General features: G+C 42.9%; 1 protein-coding gene across 2 annotated transcripts in view; it reads left to right on the top strand.

Moving 5' to 3' along the window:
• LOC309559343 (leucine-rich repeat and fibronectin type III domain-containing protein 1-like protein) overlaps positions 1-25,553 on the top strand; it is a 147,155-nt gene that overhangs the window by 83,678 nt on the left and 37,924 nt on the right. For both annotated transcript variants that reach the window (XM_082262576.1, XM_082262577.1), the window contains exon 3: positions 12,220-12,716. In XM_082262576.1, coding sequence (XP_082118702.1) covers positions 12,220-12,716 — 497 coding nt within the window. The remainder of the gene's footprint in view (positions 1-12,219; positions 12,717-25,553) is intronic.

Raw genomic sequence — 25,553 nt, 5'->3', positions numbered from 1 at the left:
TTTGGCTGGAGCAATGAGTCACAAGCATCCCCATCCTTTTGTTTTTGTGCAGCTTCAAGGTGGGGAATGCCCTGGTCACAGATGATTAGGCTAGCATTGACAGCTTTCTTCCAGGTTTGGCTGAACATGAGCTCAGAAAAAAACCCAAGCTCATCCCTAGAAGTGGAGCTGGAACTGAGGGACTTCTGAGCTCCTAGTGATATAGATAATGAGGGTGTCAGTATAGTACTTAGTTTGCTCCTAAACCAGAGTTACCGTCTACCTGCTGAGTGGACTTGGGTAAAGAGTTGATGTGTAGAAGAAAAAGAGCGCTAAAAAACAAGGAATCGATGAAGCAGTTAGGTGCTAATAATTGCTTCTTCACCATCTCCCTAAATCAAGGCTTTGGTAACAGAAGATTTGTTGCAGCAATTGGACTTTTCTCTGCCGAGTCAATTACTCACCTATTCAGTGAAGCCCTGAAGAAGAAGATTATGTCACCTCTGAAACATGTTGGCTATCAACCTTTAATAAAAGACGATCTTTTGCACTTGACTGCCTTATCGATTGGACCTTTGCTGCTCCTTTTTTCTACACTTAAAGCATTTACAAACCCAAGAACAAAAATTGAATGTATTGCAGCTTACCTTTCCAAAGATGGGGTGGTTGAATGAGTTTTCCTCTTTCACACATTTGTCTTCTTTATTTTCACCTGGTGGGAAGACATTTCTTGTCTTAGGGTAGCAACCGTCCTGTATCCAGGAGAAGTAGCATTATCAGTGTGAGATGGTCGGAAGTGTGTTAGGACTATATAACACCTCCTGCTCTCCAAAACATAGGGAAAAGTGTTTTGTAGTCAATGGAGACAGATAAGAACAATGCTGTCTGCAGAGGAAGAAAACAAATGATGTTATCACTCCCCAAGATTTCTGGATGGGTGAACAACTATGATTTCAATGGTATATTTAAAAGGCCATAAGGGAACAAAGACGTAAATAAGTAAAATGTATTATTAGAGCTTACATACACTTTTATATAGACTCAGTACAGGCACTCTCCATAGTCAGGGGAATGGCATTTCGTGGAGCTTGGCCTTCATGTTAGGTTATATTTTATGCAAGTCATTTAGCTAATAAGTGATTTAGGTTCTATGAACACTAGGGTTTTCCTAAGCTAAAAAAATGCTGGAAAAAAACGCTGGTAATAGAGTGGTAAGAGCGGTTTAGGAGCATTAGTGTTTTTTTGTAGTTCCTTTAAAATAATAATTAAAAAACCCTAAAAAAACTGCTATTAGTAGAATTTAGAAGCATTTTTAAGCATTTATCATTTTTTTCTGCTGGATAAATGCTCCCATAAACTCTACAAAAACATTTTTTTTTCTGCTCCTAAATGCTAAAGCTCAAAAAACGCTAATAATCTAAAGTAGTGTGCATGGGCACATAGGATAACACTACTTAGCTTCTAGGAGAAGAAAAAATGCTAATAACAGCTTCTAGGAGTTTAACCAATTGCCAATCACACGCCGTGTATTTACTGCGGCAGTGTGGCTCTCCCAGGCAAAGGACGTAGGGCTACGTCGGTCGCGCTCCTGCAGCTAGGGGGTGAGCGCGTGCCGCCAGCGGGGAAGCCGATGCACGGGTCAGGCGGCTCAGATTGCCGCCTGACACCCGCGATCGTTCCCCGCTGAGAGAGAAGGACGGTCGGCTGTTGTAAACACAGCTGACCGTTCTTCTCAATGGAATGATCATAGAGCCCCTGTGATCCTTCTATATAGAATCACAGGTCTCTATGGTCATTCCACAAGCCACGCCCCCAGATAGAAACACGCCCCTATTTAACCCCTTGATCACCCACATTGTTAACTCCTTCACTGCCAGTGTCATGATTATAGTAACAGTGCATATTTTTAGCACTGATTACTGTAGTAATGTCACCGGTCCCCCCAAAAGTGTCAAAAATGTCAGTCAGGGGTCCGATCTGTCCGCCACAATGTCACAGTCCTGCAAAAAAAAAAATCACAGATCGCAGCCATTACTAGTAAAAAAAAAAAAAAAAAACAATAAAAAATGACATAAATCTTGCCCGTAGTTAGTAGACGCAATAACTTTTGCGCAAACCAATCAAAATACGCTTATTGCGATTTTTTTTTTTACCAAAAATATATAGCAGAAAACAAATTGGCCTAAAATGTTAAAAAAATTAGATTTATAATTTTTTTCTTTTGGGAATGTTATATAGCAGAATGTGAAAAATATTGTTATTTTTTTTTTTTTTTTTAGAATTGTCGCTTTTTTTTTGTTTATAGCGCAAAAAATAAAAATCGCACAGGTGATCAAATACCACCAAAAGAAAGCTCTATTTGTGGGGGAAAAAAGGATTTTATTTAGGTACAGCATTGCACGACCGCGCAATTGTCCGTTAAAGTAACACAGTACTGAATCGCAAATCATGGCCTGGTCATTAAGGGGGAAAATCGTCTGGTCCAGAAGTGGTTAAAAAAAACATTAGTGTGCATGAAGCCTAAGAATACAGCAGTAGATTTTCAAACCAACGTTCATACCAAAACTCTCAGTACATTCGATGACTTGATGAATTGACCTTCGAAAGTACTTAAAAATTGTTGTTTGCATTTAGCATTCACTTTTGGAGTAAATTGACTTTCCCAATTGAAAACTACTTACTCGGTTAGAATTATGTTACTTCAAGAGAAATGTTCCATCCTGCTCCTTCAAATTTTCTTGTCACTGCTGTTAAAATTGACTCTTGATTTGACCTCAGTAATGATTAGAAAATCAAACGAATGTTCTTGTAATGAAAACATTACAGTAATATGTTACTGGTGTATGGCCGGCTTTAGTGCCCTTTTGGTACAGGTGCACTAATCCGCTGTTCTTTACCATCCTGAATAAAACTGTACTAGAATCCCTCAACCACAGCTACTTAGTTAGCACTCCAAGCCACAGTGTGTTATCATTTTTCGTCCAACATCCTCTTCACCACTGGCTGTGTCTGTACAGCGAGCACTCATAGACTTGTATATAGCCATCTTTAAGCATCTCCAGCTTCGAAATACAGCTCCATACAAGGCTAGGGGGCACACTGTGTAAGGATTGTTTTACAGTCTAATCAAATTGGGAATTTTATCAGAGATAGAAGAAAAAGAACACAGATAAGGAACACAATTATGTTGGTAAAACGTGTAGCACATATATCACTGAAAGCTTACTGAAAAGATGAATTACACTTTAGATAAAGGCTTGTTACTTACAGCAGATGCCCTCCAATGACGAATTGCTGTGGGAAACATAGACCGCATCCTTTCAAATACTTTTGACAAGTAAAGATGGCCATACGTTGAGCAAATTTCAACTGTTTCTTAATGAACCGGTCGAAAATCTCATCAGTGGGTGGCCCTAAACACCATTCTGCACAACATCTAGAAAGATTTATGGAGCTGGGGGAGTGGGTGGGGAATTGTTGGCCCGAATAACACCTACATCCAATCAGAAGCAGTTGTTAGAATACAATAGCCATGGTGGGAGATTTGTCTATCTACGCTGTTTAGCTTAGATAGAGGAACCTATTGGATATCTTTTGTTCAGCCCACAGGCTGAATAAAAGTAATCTATGAGTATATGGAAGCTTAAGTTGTTATGACTTTGCCCCTCAGGCCAATACAGATAAGATATATTTGGTTACAGCAGTGGTCTCCAAACTGCAGCCCGGGGAACAGTTGCGGCTCTTTGCTTGCCTTTATCAGGCCCTTGGAACATTATTCCCTCCCACTGATACAAGGCACTATTCCTTCTACACCACCAATGGGGCATATTTCCTGTTACTGATGCCAACAATAGGGCGCTAGTCCTACTAACAACCCCAACAATGGGGCACCTTTCTTCCCACTGAACCCAATAATGGGACACTGTTCCTCCCACTGTCACAAACTGCAGGACCCTATTCATTCCACTGTCACCAATGATAGTGTACTATTTCTTACTCTAAAACCAACAATGGGGCAATATTCCTCCAATTAATACCAATGATGGAGCATTCGTTACCCCCATTGATGCAAGGGCGTTTTCTACTCACATTGGCCACAGTTAGGCCCCCTCAAAGTCTGAAGAACAGTAAACTGGCTCCTTGTTCAAAAAGTTCAGAGACCCCTGGGCTAAAGGACTGTGTAAAGATTCTCTACCATTTAGACATCAATAAGAGCAGCCACCACAGTCAGTGACATTATATGTGATGTTGTATTTTATTTACTCAAGCCTATATCTGAGAGAACAGCAGTTATCTTCTTCAGCTCATAAACTCCTTATGGTTCAAATACTTTTATTTGTAAGTAAGGAGAATAACATACACGAAACAATAATTTTCAAAGTAACCCCAAGGGGGGGTAAAACAATATGCCCAATAGGTATCAAATGTATTGGGGCGCAGCCCTCCAGATCGAGACCAGGAAGGTCACAGGAGCGAAGATGCAAAACATTTATAACTGTAGCAAAATGTTACACATATAAGCAAAAGTAACCCCATAAACCCTGCCGAGTTATGGAGAGCAAAGGAGAATAGAGGGAGGACCCCCCCTTAGTAGCCAAACCCATAGCTAATGTCATGGAGTTTAGTCCTATGGTACACAATTTGTAGAGTAGTAGATATCAAAATAAATGAAGAGCTTGGGGAATAGGTGGTGCAAAATGGGGGGAGGGGACTGGGTAAGCTACCACATAGGAGTTGAGATTCGGGCTGGATTCATAACTGTACAGGTGCAACTGACGTCCAGTCCAATCAGAACACATAGAGGGACTACTCTACCGCATTTATGTACTTGGATAAAGAGAGCTAGTCAATTTGACACAAATAGAAAGAAAATAAAGGGGGGGGGGAGGGGTTGGCCAGTGGTTAAATCTAAATAAATTCAATATATTCCAGCTTACCAATTCTCAAATTGTCTATAAACTCTAACAATACATTTCTCCTTTTTTGCTCCCTTTTAGTTTGTTAAATATACCAATATTTAATATTGCGTTGGCCCACCCTTTGCAGCTGCAACAGCTTCAATTCTTCTGGGAAGGCTATCCACAACGTTTAGGAATGTGTCTATGGGAATGTTTAGGGAGTGTGGAGAATAGGGTGCTCTGGATGACAAAGAGACTTTTACAAACAGTACATGACTGGCCCTTGAAATCGGATTAATGCACCACAGCAGCACTTCAGAAAAGGGAAGCACAGTCTATAGGTAAAACAAAGCAGAGAAGAAGGCGCTTCTAAGTGCAGTAATAAAACACTTTAATGAAAAGGAAGGGTTAAAAACACTTACAAGATGGAAGTGAAAAACAGGCATATCAATGAATCCATAATGTCCAGCAGGATGCGCCCTGGGAGACGGATGCAGGTGGAAGTTCCAGCCGACCAGCAGTGGGAAACCCTGTGTCTGTGATCCAGGAGGGAGAGCTGTGCTGTCAGGACCAGCATGGAATCCAGTCAACCGAAAGAGACGTCAGAGTGGGCGGGACATGTTTTGGGGCATGCCCAATCCCTCCTTCTTCAAACCAATTGGTTTGGTTGATATGCCTGTTTTTTACTCCCATCTTGTAAGTGTTTTTAACCCTTCCTTGTCAATAAAGTGTTTTATTACTGCACTTAGAAGCGCCTTCTTCTCTGCTTTGTTTTACCTATGGGAATGTTTGACCATTCTTCCAGAAGCGCATTTGTAAGGTCAGGCACTTATGTGCACAAGAAGGCCTGGCTCGCAGTCTCCATTCTAATTCATTCCAAAGGTGTTCTATCGGATTGAGTTTAGGATACAGTGCAGGTGCAGGGACTGGTTCAGGTCAGTCAAGTTTCTCCATTCCAACTCATCCATATCTTTATGGACCTTGCTTTGTGCACTGGTCCAAATCATTCGGTGGAGGGGGATTACGGTGTGGGGTGGTTTTTCAGGGGTTGGGCTTGGCCCCTTAGTTCCAGTGAAGGGAACTCTTAGGGCATCAGCATACCAGGACATTTTGGACAATTTCATGCTCCCAACTTTGTGGGAACAGTTTGGAGATGGCCCTTTCCTGTTCCAACATGACTGCGCACCAGTGCACAAAGCAAACTCCATAAAGACATGGATGAGCGAGTTTGGGGTGAAGGAACTTGACTGGCCTGCACAGAGGCCTGACCTCAACCCAATAGAACACCTGTGGCATGAATTAGTGCGCAGACTGCGAGCCAGGCCTTCTCTCCATCATCGGTGCCTGAGTTCACAAATGCTCTTCTGGAAGAATGGTCAAACATTTCCATAGACACACTACTAAACCTTTTTGACATCCCTCCCAGATAAATTGAAGCGGTTATAGCTCCAAAGGGTGGGTCAACTCAATATTGAACCCTACCGACTAAGATTGGAATGCCATTGCATTTATTGTGCATGTAAAGGCAGGCGTTCCAATACTTTTGGTAATACAGTGTATCTGTTCAACAGGTTAAGAAAATAAAATAGCTGTACACCCAACCAGAAATCTTGTGAGATTGCAACTTCCGGAACTCTCTGCCTCTGGAACATTATTGGGTAGCATTGTTCCCTGCTATCTCTGTGGACTACAAAACGCCTCCCCTGTTAATGGCGAATAGAGGGAGGTGTTACATAATCCTCACATTGTGGTGTGTGTAGTCCTAACACATTCCCTGTTCTAGGGAGACAATGCTGCTCAGAATGGTAGTCACCAAGAAAGGGCTCTTTCACACGGGCGTTCCGTATGTCCGTTTTTCATCCTATCCGTTTGCGGATGAAAAACGGACATAATGTATCTCTATGTAAATACGGATGTCATCGGATGATCATCCTCTGACATCCGTTTTTTTGTCAGTTCAGTTCAGTTCAGTTCAGTTTTTTTGAACGGAGGAGAACCCTATTTTTTCTTCCTTTCAAAAAACGGAACTGAAGCAAAAACTGATGTCAGTGGTGTCATCCGCAGACATCCGTATTTACATAGACATGCATTATGTCAGTTTTTCATCCGCAAACGGATGGGATGAAAAACGGACATACGGACCGGATGACACAAGTGTCATCCGTGTCCGTTACAAAAAAAAAAAAAAGGACCTGATCGGGCAAAAAAAAAGGAACGCCCGTGTGAAAGAGCCCAAAAAGATGTGAGGTAATGGGAAGATGATTGTGTTAAAAAAAAGTGTGATGAAGAAAGAAAATAAATGCGGCCACTGCTTCTAAGGACTAGGCAACTCTATAAATGTTTTTCTTGGGTTCGGATACACTTCAAATATGATGGCTGTATTCTTTTTTTTTTTTCCTTGTGATAAAGCCCCCACATTTAACAATTTGCAAGCTGAATATAATAATTATTTTTTTTGGTTTAACCACTTGCCGACCAGTCACTGGGACTGTACTGTGGCAAAGTGGCTCGTTCCCGTCCAGCGACGTAGACCTACGTCGCTGGACTCCTCCCCTTGTGGGTGGCGCGCGCGTGCCGCCGGAGGCTCGCTCCCGCTGTACTCAGTCACAGCAGGAGTCGGGCCAGGGGAGGAGCAGCAGTGATCACCGCCGCTCTTCCCGATCGTCGGGGAATCGAGTCTGGAGATCCGTCCGCTTGTGTAAACAAAGAGGGCGGACCTCCTAAGTGACAGGCAGTGTCAGATTGCAGGATTCAGCATAGCTGAACCTGCGATCTGTCCCTGTGTCACTCAGTCACCTCCCCCCACACACATTAGTAAGCACCAGGCATGCATTAACCCCTCCCTCTCCAATAAAATTAACCCCTTCCCTGCCAGTGTCATTTTTACAGTAACAGTGCATATGTATAGCACTGATTACTGTAGTAATGTCTCTGGTACCCCCAAAAGTGTCAAAAATGTCAGTCAAGGGTCCGATCTGTCCACCGCAATGTCGCAGTCCCGCAAAAAAAAAAAAAAAAATCGCAGATCGCCGCCATTACTCGTTAAAAAAAAACACCAAAAATGACAGAAATCTTTCCCTTAGTTAGTAAACGCAATAACTTTTGCGCAAACCAATCAAAATACGCTTATTGTGATTTTTTTTTACCGAACATAGGTAGCAGAAAACAAATTGGCCAAAAATTTAAAAAAAATTTGATTTTTACATTTTTGGGGGGGGGGGGGGGGGGGAATTTCATATAAAAAAGTGAAAAATATTGTTATTTTTTCAAAATGTACGTTCTTTTTTTGTTTATAGCGCAAAAATTAAAAATCGCACAGGTGATCAAATACCACCAAAAGAAAGCTCTGTTTGTGGGAAAAAAAGGACGTAAATATTGTTTGGGTACGGCATGGCACGACCGCGCAATTGTCAGTTAAAGTCACACAGTGCCAAATCGCAGTTAACCACTTTACCGCTGAGTACCGTAGTACTACTGCGGCAAAGTGGCTCTTGTAGGTCTGATGACGTAGACCTATGTCGCCAGACTCCTCCCCTGTAGGCGGCGCTTGCGCGCCGCCGGAGGCGCGCTCCCGCTGTTTTCATTCACAGCGGGAGTCGGGCCAGGGGAGGAGCGGCGGCGATCGCCGCTGCTCTGCCCCGATCGTCGGGGAATCCAGTTTGGAGATCCGCCCGCCTGTGTAAACAGAGCGGGCGGATCTCCTAAGTGACAGGGAGTGACAGATCGGAGTGTTCAGCATAGCTGAACATCTGATCTGTCCCTGGCTCACTCAGTCACCTCCCCCCCCCACACGTTAGTAAGCACCAGGCATACATTAACCCCTCCCTCTCCAATAAAATTAACCCCTTCCCTGCCAGTGTCATTTTTACAGTAACAGTGCATATTTATAGCACTGATTACTGCAGTAATGTCACTGGTACCCCCAAAAGTGTCAAAAATGTCAGTCAAGGGTCCGATCTGTCCACCGCAATGTCGCAGTCCCGCAAAAAAAAAAAAAAAAAAAAAAAATCGCAGATCGCCGCCATTACTCGTTAAAAAAAAAAACACCAAAAATGACATAAATCTTTCCCGTAGTTAGTAAACGCAATAACTTTTGCGCAAACCAATCAAAATACGCTTATTGCGATTTTTTTTACCAAACATAGGTAGCAGAAAACAAATTGGCCAAAAATTTTAAAAAAAATTGTTTTTTACATCTTTTTTGGGGGGAATTTCATATAGAAAAATGTTAAAAATATTGTTATTTTTTCAAAAGAAACGCTCTTTTTTTGTTTATAGCGCAAAAAGTAAAAATTGCACAGGTGATCAAATACCACCAAAAGAAAGCTCTATTTGTGGCAAAAAAGGGACGTAAATTTCGTTTGGGTATGGCGTCGCATGACCGCGCAATTGTCAGTTAAATTCGCACAGCGCCGAATCGCAAAAAGTGGCCCAGACGTAAGACAGCAAAATGCTCTAGTGGTAAAGTGGTTAAAGTCACGCAGTGCCTGGACGTAAGACAGCAAAATCCTCCCGTGGTTAAGTGGTTAATACTGCTTTATTGTAGTATTTAATTAGCTACCGGTCCAAGACAAGTATGTGCATCACAAATGTATGAACAGCTAAAATTCACGTGCTTGTTCCAGGCCAATGACTATCCAAACAGTAAAGGATAGATAATGATGACAGATCCAGAGCACATACCTTTAGAAACACCTCGGCAATGGCAGTTCTCCTACTTCTGTAATGACAGCTCCTCTTTAATAAACTCAAATAACCGAAAAGAATGATTGTTTGATTGGCAGCAGGCAGAAGGCTTCTTCATGACCTACTTTTCTATAAGCTTCACCTGCCCAATCCTGTTACTTCACATTGTTCCCTCTTAGCACATATCTGACTACCTGTATCAGCTCTAACATTCTGGATCATCTCTGGCTGTCTCTTCTGTAAAAGAAAATGTAGACTCTTTTTATAGTTAGGCAATTTAATATTTTTAGCATAGAAGTAACTTTTTGGAGCTAGATTAAGTGTTATTTTTTTAATCTTCCCTTTTTAATTTTTTAAATATTTATCTGGTAAATAGTAAATGTATGAGGTGAATATTGGTGGTGCTTTTTAAATTTAAAGTATAACTAAAGTCAAAACTTTTTTTTTTTTTTTCATTTTGGAAAGAGTAATGGAGTGCAATAACCCCTGTAAGTTTTTTTTTTCCCCATCTTTGTCCCATTGGGGAGATTTTCCTTCACTTCCTATTCCATAGCCAAAACAGGAAGTGAGAGGAAATCCCTCCAAAGTAGGGGAATCCCAATGTGTCACCAGGGTCACATGAACTAGTGTTCCTATTAAAGAATTCCCCCTTTATTCCTGTTCTGGGGACAACTGAAAAGTTTGTATTTTCTTTTACTTTCACTTTCGATGATAACAGTACACAGGACAAATAGAGAGGGTGAATCTCTCTTACGGGGGTGTTCTAAAATTTCGTCAGACCCATGAAAATTCCGGACCCTCGTCACTTCCGGTGACGCTACGTCATAACCCAGCTGATGCGAGCCCCGGTGCGCATGCGCACAAGGCATTTTCAGGGTCCGATAAAATTGTAAGACTTACGAACAGCTGATTGAGAGGAGGAAGGGCTGAGGTGGGACGCACACACCGCTGCGGGACAATGTTACAACACCGCCGCGTCATTGAGCAAGGAACATGTTGCAGAGCTGACTTAGAGGAGGCGGGAAGGAAGTGAATACTCATACTAAATAGTAATGATAAAAAAAAATAAGAAGAAATACTAAACATTTTTTACCATTACTATTTAGTATGAGTATTCACTTCCTTCCCGCCTCCTCTAAGTCAGCTCTGCGCGGCGGTGTTGTAACATTTTCACGCAGCGGTGTGCGTCTCACCTCAGCCCCTCCACCTCTCAGTCAGCTGTTCGTAAGTCTTAGAATTTCATCGGACCTTGAAAATGCCTTGTGCGCATGCGCACCCGGGCTCGCAGCAGCTGGTGGTGACGGAGCGTCCCCAGAAGTGACCGGAAGTGACGAGGGTCCGGAATTTTCACGGGTCCGACTAAATTTTAGAACAGGGCCACTGACAACAATAAAAACAGTGTTTTTAAAATATACGTCTTTGCGCCAGAGACAGTGCCTCAAATTTCCCATATAGCTCTGTTATCTATGTTCCCACAATCTGTCTCAGAAGTCAAGAAGGGGATTTTTCGTTTCTTTTTAGTGGCTGCCAAGGCGATAATTCCCAGTATACTCCATCTATAATTGAATGGATAACTGAATTAAATAACCTTATTGGAATGGAACAATTGTTGGCACAGCTGCACGACCGATACTCTCACTTTCAAGATGTGTGGCTCCCCTGGATATCTTTTATGAATAACCCTGACTTTGCAACTTTATTATCCTAGAACCCTTCCATTTGATCATAAAACCCACTTTTTCTTATACATTACTGGACGTTCTGTCAACAGGCCCAGGTGTCTTCTTTTTTTTTTTAAACTACATATATATTAACTTGTATGTTTAATTACAGTTATCAATGCTCATTCCCTAACCTACACTTGTAAATTTATCTTAATACTTTTAATGTTGATGTTCATTTCCATGGGCAGATCTTTAAATATACTTAGGGCATCTATGGACTTTATTGTTTATTTTCAAACTAATAATTGCATATTTATTCTTCTTTTTGTAAGCCTTAATGAATTTCTATGATGGAAATTTTTATAAACATATAAAAAAAATGTAGAAAACTGCATATAATGTCTCTACCTGAAACCACCTTCCTTGATGCGTTTCACCACTACTGGCATGCTCACAAAAACAGAGGGAAGGACTGGTTTCAGGTAGAGACATTAGGCTGGGTTCACACATGCTGCGGCCGCAGTTCACAGCTGGGGGTTTGATGTGTCCCTGTTCACCGATTCAGGTGCGAATCAGGTCTGAATTTCTGCCTGAATTCGCACCTGAATCAAAACCAAAGACGCACAGGTTTCTTTCCAAATGCGGATGGCGGCTGCCCTGGAGCTGTGTGAATTGACTCTATAGAGAGCCGGTCACACTCTCCTGTCATGCGAATTGGATGCAGGCTTCCCCGCATCCAAATCGCATATATATGTGCACCCAGGCTTAATGTATGCAGTTTTCTATTTTTGACTAATTAAATACAAAGAAGAGAAGTTTTAGAGTGCGGATTACATTTACTTTCGATTGAAAGTGGAGATGGGCTGTGTAGCCAGCACCTGAGTTATGCATGTGGATTGAAAGGAGCAAGTCTAGAGTGGAGCCATGGGTTTGGGTATGATCCTCTTATATAGTGCCATGTTCATTCTAACTCTGTTTTTTCCACTTTTCAGAATGATCCCTCCAAGTAACAAAAGCTTTTTGGTCAATGACTTGGCTCCAGGCCGTGAGTATGACCTCTGTGTGCTGGCTGTCTACGATGACGGAATGACCTCTCTGACTGCTACTCGAATGGTTGGATGTGTCCAGTTCAACACTAAAGAGGAGAGTACCCAGTGTCAGCCAATCCACACCCAGTTCCTGGGGGGCACCATGATTATCATCATCGGAGGGATCATTGTGGCTTCGGTTCTGGTGTTTATCATTATCCTAATGATCCGATACAAAGTATACAGTGGCCAGGAGGAAGGGGGCAAAGCCAGGGTCAGCAATGTGTATTCCCAAACCAATGGGCAGCAAGGTATGGTCTGTGCCCAGTCCTGTGCCAAGCTGGCAGGAGCATCAGAAGAACTCCCATTAACCACCAATTTCACTACTGAAGACGAGGTGTCACCAAGCACAAAAACAGCACAGGACATGTGTGAACCAAGGAATAGCGCACACAAACAAGGTTAGTGTATCTTAACCCTTTTGCTGCCAGAGCCATTTTTTCCCAGTATTTGCACACGTTAGGCCTCCTTCACACTTGCATTGGTGTCTATGGCTTCTTGCTTACTTTCATTACCGATCTCCCATTTCGTATTACACAGGAACACACCACAACCATGAGCCAAGTGTTTAGCTCGCAGTTGCAACACAGCCCAATTTACTTACATAGGAAAGTTCTACAGGTGGTACCTGTCAAACTTGGCATGCAGTGTTTATATTGCTGCACTGCTTTGCATTGTGACTACAGCAATGTGTACCTATCTGAGAGGCACCATGTCCAACTGTATGTGGGCAGTCAGACTCACTAATAATGTGAGCTAACTGCCAGTTTTTAACACCCCCTGGCGTCAAGTGGTAAAGGTTCCTTAAAATGCATATTTTAGGCCTGACGATTACTTAAAATGCACAAAACAAGGTCCATAAAAACATGGATGAGCGAATTTGGGGTGGAGGAACTTGAATAGCCTGCACAGAATGGTTAAATATTCCCATAGACATGCTCCTAAACCTTGTGGACAGCCTTCCCAGAAAAGTTTAAGCTGTTTTAGCTGCAAAGGGTGTGCCAATTCAATATTGAACCCTATGGACTAAGACTGGGATGCCATTAAAGTCCATGTGCGTGTAAAGGCAGGTGTCCCAATACTTTTGACAATATAGTTTAATACCCGGTGGCTAAGTGGTTAGCACTTCCACCTGGCTGCACTGGTTCAAATCCCAACCAAAGCACTATCTGCATGGAGTTTGCATGTTCTTCCTGTATTTGTGTGGGTTTTCTCCAGGTACTTCAGTTTCCTCCCACACTACAAAGACATGCTGGAAGGTTAATTGGCTCCTGTCTAAATTGTCCCTAGTATGTGACTGTGAGTTAGGGACCTTAGATTGTAAGCTCCATGAGGGCAGGGGCTAATGTGAATGTGTAATACATATGTAAAGCATAGCGTAATTTGGCAGTGCGATAAAAGTACCATAAATAAATATAAAAGATGAGATTGTGTTATGTAAATGGATACCAAAAATGTCAAGCCTGAAAAATGAAACCATTAAAAGCTATCCAAGGTCACAGGTCATCAGTTTAGAGTTAACTGTAAAGTTTGGTTCACACTAGTGCGGGCAGCAATTGCTGGGGTAAGGCAGCCCATTCATTTGAATGGGCTACTGTGCCGGGTGAAATGCACAAAAAAGGTACATGCACCTCTTTAAAAATGCAACTGCAGGGTCAAAAAGACCATGCAGTTTCCCTGCGATTTATGCACCCGCAATGGCACTGTGGGCGCAAGAGCAGTGCGATTCAGCTGCGGTGGTGGGAATCAGATCTATTCCTGCATCCAGAACCCACAGGGTGGACTAGTGTGTACCTAGCCTTAATTATAGCCCTAGAATTATTGATATCACATGTGTACGAGAATACCTAATATGCGTGCTGCGCTCATCTGATGTGCACTTTTGCATTCCTATATACAAATACATGGTGACAAGTGCCTCCTAAAAAATTTTGGGTTGTTTTCATCTACTGATACTTGCAAGGGTATGGAAGTGATCAAGCGGCCTTAAAGTAACACTAAACTCTGAAATGCTATATAAAACACCCGCGTTTATACAAAAATGGTGATATTAATTAACTGATAATGATAAAAGTGTACAGCTGCTGTTTTAAACAACCATGTGTTTGAAAATGAAATAAACTGAAAAAAAGCACTGGCACTCTGGATCAAATCAAATAAATAGACATACCAAAGGTTCAAATAAGTCCTAATAGTAAACATAGATTAAATGTAATGCTCAGTGTTCAGTGCTCCCCATATGGTTCAAGAACCAAATAAATATATTCCCCAATTCATCATGTCCAAAAAATGAACCAGTCCCCACTCACTAGACTGAAGAGACCTCTTACGAGTCAAATATCTCTGGTTAAAGCGGTAGTATCCTGCTTTTTGACACTTTTACCTACAGGTAAGCCTATAATAAGGCTTACCTGTAGGTACAAATAATATCTCCTAAACCGGCACGGGAGTGACGTCATCGCGGCTCCGGCCAATCATCGCGCCGGAGCCGTCTCTTCCGGCCAATCAGCGCGCCGGAGCTGCCGAACCCGGAAGAGACGACGAGGGACCATGGCAGCGCCCGCAGCGATGTCCGGGGGTCCGTGTCGGGGCTTCGTTTTAAGGTAAGTTACACATAATGGGCTAGTATGCAATGCATACTAGCTCATTATGCCTTTGTCTTGCAGGTTTTTTTTTTTTTTATTTTTTTTTTTATAGAGTTTACAACCGCTTTAAAGCAGACCTTCAGCTTTCCGAGGACGATCTAGCCTCTCCCCCTCTCCTCTGCAGGAATAGGGCTTTTTTAAACTTTTGTTTACCACTTTTTCTAATATAAGGTCTGCCTTGCCTCCCCATCCACGTCACTCGCCTTGACAAATGGCAAATGACGTGCACACTGCCCACTGTGGCCCCCAGGGTATGTACGTCACATATCCCAGGAGGCATAGGCTTTCATTGAGGAAAAGAGGAGGGGGTAGGCCTGTCCAAGGGTCATTGTAAGGCTTGCCGGTTGAACTCAAAACAGCTGGCAGCCTAGCAATGACTTCACAAGGAAACATGGAGTGAGCACTGCCAGAAGAGAAAAGTCTCCTAGCTGGAAAGCGATGGATCCCCTGGGCAGGGGCCAAGTCCTGGGAAAAAAATGTGGCAACTCACCCAATAAGAAAGTGTGAGTTTGTGTGTATATATATATATATATATAATAGGTGCTCCTTTTTTAACAAATAAAGTGCAACACTTAGTGTAAAGTGCCAGTTTAAGAGGACAGAGGACACCTCCAATTAAACAAATAAATATAGAACAGATGTAACAACAAAATAATTCAATCTGTATGCTGTACTAACAAAAAAAAAAAACACCACAATGTGTGATAATGGTTCCTTCGCAGGGAATTTCTGAAACAAACAGTGCATAAAATAAAAAAAATGTAACACAGTCTATTAGAAAATATCCCACAAACAGGAATAATGTTTCCCTTGCTGCTTAAGATGATGAACTTTTCTAGATTTAGTATCATCTGCACTGCAATGTGTAGTCCGCCATTTTGATACATATGGTAAAGGATCCCATAAATGCACAGGAGGGCCAATGAGACGGACAAACAAAAGAGAAGACGGGCGTTCAATGCCAAGCCCACTCCTAATGGGTGACATCACCAAATTCATTGTACTGAAGCCCCTCTCACAATCATCGGATGTCACTGGAAGACTGGTAATTGCTGTTGCAACTGGTTTCAGAATTTCAGGAACCTCTGCACCAGCATTATCAATGAAATCTCTGAAACCTTCACAGATCATGGAAGCATTGTTGAGACGGAATCTCTTGCACAGCTGCTCCAGCTTCATCTCACCTTCAAACCAAGGACTGTACACATGGATTGGGCAGCATTGGGAATTCAGGATGTCAATTTCCGAGACAAGAATTTCAAATTCACCCTAGTGCAATGAAGCTGCAGGTCTGTTGCTCGCAGTTAAAGCATAAAGCCTGGAGCGTAAATTATCCACCAAAAATTGATAAAATTGAGGGAGATTTATCCTCGCTTGGCCTTTTGTACTCTCTGGATTGATGGTCACACCTTTGAAATTCTCTTTGTCCAGAGATTCCATGACTTCTTTCAGATGTTTGCCAGGCATGTCTTTCATTTTTTCAATTGCACAAACTGACCGATTAATCAGCTGATAGGCTCGTGGAGGTGTGATGTCATCTCTTTGAAGGGTTTCAGATAACAGTCCCATTTTCTGAACAGCATCTGCACCCCAGCAAGGTTTAACAAATAATTTTCTGACTTCAAGACCTTGTTAAGGCCACTAAATAGAGATTTCTGCTCACTGTTATTTGCTGAATTTAAGCTTGCTTTCAGTAAATGACTGTGCAGTGCCGGATATGACTCCCAAACTGCTCGTATAGCTCTCTGGCTTGAAGCAACCCACCTAACCGAAAAAACTTTTCTAATTTTAAGAATTTGTACTTCTAATTCTTTTGCACATTCAAAGAGCTCTGACGGGTTTTTTGGTGACTGATGATACACAGCATACAACTTCTCAAAAAATGATGTTAGATGATGAAGACCAGGAATAGAATCAATTGTAGCTGAAATACACAATTCAAACCTATGACACAAGCAGTGTAATTTCACAAGCTGTGGATATTTTTCTCTAATGCCTCGTACACACGTACCGATCGTCGGCCGAACGATCGGCCGTCTTTTGTCCAGGGCTGTCGTGTCTGTTGAAAAGTGCAAAAGACTGCACACGAATTTTGTCGGCCAACAACAGCCGACTGCAGAAGTGATGTCATGTGATGGTTTACTTTCCTTGTCTTTTTTCTTTTCTGAGCATGCCCAGTCTTGCAAATCTGCTGTCTGTCGGCCGAATTCTGTACTGACTGGCGAACAATCGGCCGTTCTGGTGTCGGCATACAAAAATTTTAATGCTTGCACGACAGATTCTGTTCGGCCGAAAGTGCGCTGTCGGCTGTCGGAAGCATCATACTAACAAGCCTACAATCGGCCGATCGGTCGTCGGCCGAAACTTCTCGGCCGACAATCTGCACGTGTGTACGAGGCTTTAGTCGTTCCAGAACACCTGACTTTCTTCCAAGCATTAAGTCAAAAAAGTGAAAGCATCAGCGCGACTATGTATGGAATCGCGCACTGGTGATCAATGAAAGAAATAATAATCGTGGCAGCTATATCAAAACATGTAAATCACTGCACATACAGAGAATATAAATAAATAGAGAGATACAGCGCCACTGATCTAAATATATGTGCAAAAATTATGTGCAAATATGCAAATATGTGCTGGATATGCTATTGCAGTCCAAATGAAAAAAATATACTGAATCAATGAGTATAAGGTACTACCATAGACACATCAAATACATTATGTAAATATATATATATATATATATATATAGAATATTGCAAATTAGCAAAAATACATCATAATATATAATACAGTGTAAGTGACATGAAAACCTTAAAAAAGTCCATATATTAACCACTTCAATACAGGGCACTTTCCTCCCTTCCTGCCCAGGCCAATTTTCCCCATTTTTAGCGCTGTTGCATTTTGAAAGACAATTGCGCGGTCATGCAACACTGGACCTACACCAAATTTATGTCATTTTCCCCCCACAAATAGAGCTTTCTTTTGGTGGTATTTGATCACCGCAAGGTTTTTTCCTTTTTGCTAAACAAATAAAAAAAGACCGAAAAGTTTGAAAAAAAAAAAAGTTTTTTTGTTTATGTTATACAATTTTGTAAATAAATAAGTTTTTTCCTGCACTGATGAACACTGATGAGACTGCACTGACAGGCAATGATGAGGAGGCACTGATGGAGTGGCACTGATGGGGTGGCACTGATGGGGTGGCACTGATAGGCGGCACTGATAGGCAGCACTGATATGCGGCACTGATAGGCACTGATATGTGGCACTGATAGGTAGCACAGATATGCAGCATTGTTGGGCACTGATAGGCGGCACTGCTGGGCACTGATAGGCGGCATTTATGGGCACTGATAGGTGGCACTGACGGGCACTGATAGGTAGCACTGACGGGCACTAATAGGCACTGATAGGCGGCACTGGTGGGCACTGATGGACACTGACAGGCGGCACTGATAGGCACTGACGGGTGGCACTGATGATCACTAATGGGCACTGATAGGCGGCACTGGTGGGCAATAATGGACACTGGTGGGCGACACTAAAAGATGGCAATGATGGGCACTTGTGGGCAGCACTGATAGGGGGGGCACTGGCGGGCAGCACTGATGGGGAGGGCAATTGGGGGCTCCCTGAGCCCTGATTGCCATCCCTGGTGGCCATAGTGGGCATCCCTGGGGTCATAGTTGGGATCCCTGGGGTCATAGTGGGCATCCCTGGTGGTTCTAGTGGCATCCCCCCCCGAGGGTCTGCACTGGTAATCAATGATCTGATTACCAGTGCCGACCCCCCCCCCTGTCAGGGGAGCCGCCGATCGGCGCTCCTTTTCTCGTGCCTGTCAGGCACGAACTAAGGAAAGCCAATCAACGGCTGTTCCTGTTTACTATGTGACCAGCCGTGATTGGACACGGCTGATCACATGGTAAAGAGCTACGTCAGTAGTCTCTTTACCGAGATCGGAGATGCAGGGTGTCAGGCTGACACCTCGCATAACCGATCGCCGCTCTGCGCGCCCCCGGGGGGCGCCCAGAGCTGTATTATCCTGCCGCCGTCATTTGACGTCCGGTCAGGATAACACAACCACATTCCCGCTGTCAATTGCCTATAGGGCGGGCGGGAAGTGGTTAAAGAATCACAAAGTGCTCCAGTGCTTATCCAGTGAACTAAATGGATAATATAATAACACTGTTGTTGAGTGCAATCACACAGTCTCTTCAGTGCCCATAAAGTGCACAAGTGCCAAAACAGATGACGTTGGTGCTCGTATTCCCACAATCAAAATCAGGTGACCTCTCACCTTAGGCTCTGACCCGTGTTTCACCACTGGGTCATACACACTCAATATCCTAGGGAGGTGTGCCAGGTCATGTCACCAAATCGAGGAATCCTGAGACACTGTAAAGGCTAATGAATGGCTCTGTCTTCCCGATCCATAATCCCAGTTCACAGCATATGGCAACAAAGGAAGGAAGAGGGAGATCTAATGCTCTCTGTATATATAATTTATTAAAAATAAAATAGGAATACACTCACATCTATAAGCACATACGCTGTCCTGGCTGGAGAAGGCTCTAAAAGGAACAGAGGAATACACAGGAAGCTCTCCTGTTCTGCTGCCGGGTCACGTCCGTCTGGAGTCCCCGCCCCCTTTCTTCCAAGCATTACACTTGCACCATCACTACAAAACCCAATCAAGTTTTTAGAAAAAAATTCATTATGGAACCCATGTTTAGAAAGACAAGCTAGAACAGTGACTTCAATAGACTGTGCATCTGCTTTAGGCAAATCAAGCAAAATCAGGAAAGAAAGTGACTGGGTCCTTTTCTCGAATGCCTTAAGGACAGGTAGCTTGTTTTGATCCTAATGCGATTACATGTTCTTCTTGCTGTAAGGCCAATATTGTATACCTTAAATAAAGTTTTTAAAGATTTTTACACTACAGCGAGCGAGCCATCTGTGATATCGTTTCCTGGGCGGTGGGTCCGCTTGCCATAAGAGGTCCCTGGGACAGATAACCACTTCTACACCAGGCCTATTTTGGCACTCCTCTCCTACATGTAAAAATCATCCTTGTTTTGCTAGAAAATTACTCAGAACCCCCAAACATTAGATACAGTGGGTACGGAAAGTATTCAGACCCCCTTAAATTTTTCACTCTTTGTTATATTGCAGCCATTTGCTAAAATCATTTAAGTTCATTCTTCTTCCTCATGAATGTACACATAGCACCCCATACTGACAGAAAAACACAGAATTGTTGACATTGTTGCAGATTTATTAAAAAAGAAAAACTGAAATATCACATGGTCCTAAGTATTCAGACCCTTTGCTCAGTATTTAGTAGAAGCCCCCTTTTGATCTAATACAGCCAGGAGTCTTTTTGGGAAACATGCAACAAGTCTTTCACACCTGGATTTGGGGATCCTCTGCCATTCCTCCTTGCAGATCCTCTGCAGTTCTGTCAGGTTGGATGGTAAACGTTGGTGGACAGCCATTTTTAGGTCTCTCCAGAGATGCTCAATTGGGTTTAAGTCAGGGCTCTGGCTGGGCCATTCAAGAACAGTCACGGAGTTGTTGTGAAGCCACTCCTTCGTTATTTTAGCTGTGTGCTTAGGGTCATTGTCTTGTTGGAAGGTAAACCTTCGGCCCAGTCTGAGGTCCAGAGCACTCTGGAGAAGGTTTTTGTCCAGGATATCCCTGTACTTGGCCGCATTCATCTTTCCCTCGATTGCAACCAGTCGTCCTGTCCCTGCAGCTGAAAAACACCCCCACAGCATGATGCTGCCACCACCATGCTTCACTGTTGGGACTGTATTGGACAGGTGATGAGCAGTGCCTGGTTTTCTCCACACATACCGCTTAGAATTAAGGCCAAAAAGTTCTATTTTGGTCTCATCAGACCAGAGAATCTTATTTCTCACCATCTTGGAGTCCTTCAGGTGTTTTTTTAGCAAACTCCATGTGGGCTTTCATGTGTCTTACACTGAGGAGAGGCTTCCGTCGGGCCACTCTGCCATAAAGCCCCGACTGGTGGAGGGCTGCAGTGATGGTTGACTTTCTACAACTTTCTCCCATCTGCATCTCTGGAGCTCAGCCACAGTGATCTTTGGGTTCTTCTTTACCTCTCTCACCAAGGCTCTTCTCCCCCGATAGCTCAGTTTGGCCGGACGGCCAGCTCTAGGAAGGGTTCTGGTCGTCCCAAACGTCTTCCATTTGAGGATTATGGAGGCCACTGTGCTCTTAGGAACCTTAAGTGCAGCAGAAATCTTTTTGTAACCTTGGCCAGATCTGTGCTTTGCCACAATTCTGTCTCTGAGCTCTTCAGGCAGTTCCTTTGACCTCATGATTCTCATTTGCTCTGACATGCATTGTGATCTGGAAGGTCTTATATAGACAGGTGTGTGGCTTTCCTAATCAAGTCCAATCAGTATAATCAAACACAGCTGGACTCAAATGAAGGTGTAGAACCATCTCAAGGATGATCAGAAGAAATGGAAAGCACCTGAGTTAAATATATGAGTGTCACAGCAAAGGGTCTGAATACTTAGGACCATGTGATATTTCAGTTTTTCTTTTTTAATAAATCTGCAACAATGTCAACAATTCTGTGTTTTTCTGTCAGTATGGGGTGCTATGTGTGCATTCATGAGGAAGAAGAATGAACTTAAATGATTTTAGCAAATGACTGCAATATAACAAAGAGTGAAAAATTTAAGGGGGTCTGAATACTTTCCGTACCCACTGTATATATAATTTTAGTAGAGACCCTAGGGAATAAAATGGCGGTCATTGCAACTTTTTTATGTCACACGGTATTTGCACAGCAATTTTTTCAAACGTGATTTTTTTAAATAACAGTTTCATGAATTAAAAAAAAAAAAAAAACACTAAAATTAGCCTAATTGTTTTATATATTGTGAAAGATAATGTTACACCGAGTAAACAAATACCTGACATGTTACGCTTTAAAATTTGCACACTCGTGGAATGGGGCCAAACTTTGGTACTTAAAAATCTCCATAGGCGACACTTTAAAAATTCTTACAGGTTACCAGTTTAGAGTTACAGAGGAGGTCTTGGGCTAGAATTGTTGTCGTTCTAACATTCACGACGATACCTCACGTGTGGTTTGAATACTGTTTACATATGTGGGCGCGACGAACGTATGCGTTCACTTCTGCATGCAAGCATGTGGGGACGGGACGCTTTAAACATTTCTTTTTTATCGTTTATTTTATTTTTATATTTTTACACTTTCCTTTTAAATATATATTTTTTGATCACTTTTATCCCTAATACAAGTAGATTTAAACATCCCTTGTAATAAGAACAGGACATGAGAGGTCCTCTATACAAAGAGATCTGAGGTTTATAAGTTCCTACATCTCTCCTCTAGGAGGGAGATAAAAAAAAAAAAAAAGATCTCTGCCTTTCTATCCAAGATCATGGCACTATTTACAACTGCCAGGCCGGAACGTGACAACATAATGTCGCACCCAGGCCTCCGAGAGCCATAGAGACTCCTGGGGACCATCTGGTCCTCGGTATTCTCTATGGTGAACTTCCGCTGCCAGCAGATTCCTTCTCCGGCTCCCCGATCGCACGAGCAAGCGGCTGAACCGGGGGGGCGCAGTTTGTCATCTTTGCTCTGGGCACCATATGACCTTGTTCCAGCACTGGGTGTAGTTTCTGCAGAGGACATTGGGTCATCCTGCTGAAGTGGAGGCTCACACTGAGAGGAGCAACTTGCAGACTCAGTATGTGATTTTGTTTTACTGGAAGCCTTTGAAATCTATAATGGTGCCCTTTTGTTTTCTCATTTCTGTACAAATAAAATAATTTAAAAAATAATTTACTGAAAGAGAGGGTGGAAAGGGTGGGACACACATTGGGTTCTGCAGTAAATCGAAAAGATGGCAAAAACCTTTGAAGCCAAAATGGTAATCAAATAATGTAGTATTTTTTCCATTACTCAGATATATAGGTTTTGTGTTCTGCATGCATCTTGAACACTACTTTTTTGCATATCACTATTTTTTTTTTTTTTTTTGTGAATCTCTTATTTTAGCTTATGTTATTTTCATTAAATATTTTATTTAAAATTAATAAATTTAAGTACCCTCAATTAATTTTAATGATTTCTTTCCCCTGTCTGTACCTGCTGCTTGAGAGCCTCACTAACGAGTTGGCCCGGGTGTGTATAATGTAGTAGACTGTTTGTTCCTTGCACTTAATAGAGCAGCTCCGCGTGTCTCCTGCTGCACTTTGACCCATGGTGTCACTTCCCCCGCAGAGAGCTATGAAGCTAAAGGAGGACTACTGGCAGCCTACTGCGGTTGCGCCTTAATGCTTTGCAGAGGCTCTGATTCAAGCGTCTGCTCAGCCTCAATCAGTGTGCGGCACTTACTATTGCGAGTTGTGTTGGTGGCTGCTGGTGTAGTGCCTGTCACACAGTGGCGACTCTAGGAACAATATATAGGGGGGGGGGGGGGGTACACAAGACACCACAGTCAAAACTGGGTGATGAGGGGCACTCATAATTTTCACCACTATATCACACCACTGAAAAAACTATAAGTTTATAAGTATAATTAAATAAGCTTACAAAATAGTAGCTTTAGGAGAGAGTAATGCTGTATGCAAAGATACCGTTTTATTGTAATAACCAAGCTCTTGAAAGACAAGCTTTCAAGAGTTTTCCTTTTTTCCTCAGGTATTGCTTCAGATCCTAGAAAGAAGAAAACTCTCAAAAGATTTATTTTGTACCTTAAAGCAATCTCGGTAAACAGTTTACACAGTGATAGCCCCTAGTATTAGCGCCAGTTTATGCAGTAATAGCCCTTAGTATTGGTGCCAGTTTACACAGTATTAAAGCCTAGTATTGGTACCATTTTATGCAGTAAGAAAACATAGTATTGGTGCAAGTTTACACGGTAATAACCCCTATTATTGGTGCCAGTTTACGTAGTAATATCCCCTAGTATTGGTGCCAGTTTACGCAGTAATAATCCCTAGTATTAGTGGCAGTTTATGCAGTAATAATATCTAGTATTGGTGGCAGTTTACACAGTGATAACCCCTAGTATTGGTGCCAGTTTACGCAGTAATAACCCTTAGTATTGGTGCCAGTTTACGCAATAATAAAACCTAGTATTGATGCAAGTTTACGCAGTAATAAAGCCTCATATTGGTGCCAGTTCACTCAGTAATAAGGCCTAGTATTAGTGCCAGTTTTTACACTAATAACCCCTAGTATTGGTGCCAGTTTACACAGTAATAAAGCCTAGTATTGATGCCAGTTTACACAGTAATACAGCCTAGAATTGATGCCAGGTTACACAGTAATAAAACCTTGTATTGATGCCAGTTTACACAGTAAAGAAGCCTAGTGTTAGTGCCAGCTTACGCAGTAATTACCCCTAGTATTGGTGCTAGTTTACGCAGTAATAAAGCCTAGTATTGGTGCCAGTTTACGCAGTAATAAAGCCTAGTATCTGTGCCAGTTTATGCAGTGATAAAGTCTAGTATTGATGCCATGCTCTCAGCGCGTTGGAGGTAGGGAAGAATAGTGAGACCTGCCAGCCACAGTGATGAAAGTGTTAAGGCCAGCCGCGACAGTGGTTGCGGTCTTAACACATTTATCAACTTAATGGGAGATCTTTGTGATTTCCCTGTTGGTCTCCTGCTACAGTACTGCACACCACTCCATCCAGGACTCCTTCCCTCCGCCACACACCAAGGCCAAACTAAGGAGGAAGGCTGCTACAGCGCACCTCTCCATCCAGGACTCATGCCCTTACAGCAGGGGTGCCCAATCTTTTGAGGAGTGAGGGCCACTTTAGTGACATGGTAACCGGTTGCAGACCACAATGGGCAGACGACAGTGCAGATATCGGACACAGCCCGCTCTACTCTATGGGCCCTCCGATCCGATCCAGCCTGACAGATGGGAACGGATTTCCTTCTGTTTTTTTTTTTTTAGTGGATCAGCTTGGAGATAGGCGGGTGTAAATGGACCCGATTGGGTCCACCTGAAAAACAGACAGGTGAAAACGATTGGACCGATCGTGTGAAAGGGGCCTAAAGCTGCTTTCACACAAATGCACTGCAGTTTACCTGCAACTCAACTGACCTCAATCTTCACTTCTTCCTTTAGGATTCCTGCAGGTATCGCTGGCTGCTGCTGTTCTCCAGGCAGGTATGGCTGATGGCTGCTCCTGGCTTTCCTTCAGGGCTGGTACTGCTGGTGGGTAGTGCTGGCTGGTAGGTAGTGCTGGCTGGTACTGCTGGCAGGTGCTGCTGGTGGGTACTGCTGGCAGGTACTGCTGGTGGGTACTGCTGGCTGGTACTGTTGGTGGGTACTGCTGGCTGGTACTGTTGGATGGGACTGTTAACTGGTACTGTTGTTGGGTAATGCTGGCTGATACTGCTGGCTGGTACTACTGGCCGGTACTACTGGCAGGTACTGCTGGTTGGTTTTACCGGCTGGTACTGCTAGCTAGTACTGCTGGCGGGTACTGCTGGCTGGTACTGCTGGCTGGTTTTACTGGCTGATACTGCTGGTGGGTACTGTTGGTGGTTACTGCT

Source organism: Pelophylax lessonae, assembly GCF_965119305.1.
Source record: "Pelophylax lessonae genome assembly, chromosome: 7".
NCBI classification, from domain to species: domain Eukaryota; kingdom Metazoa; phylum Chordata; class Amphibia; order Anura; family Ranidae; genus Pelophylax; species Pelophylax lessonae.
Note: the sequence above shows the minus strand (reverse complement) of the source record. Positions and strands in the feature narration are given on the sequence as shown.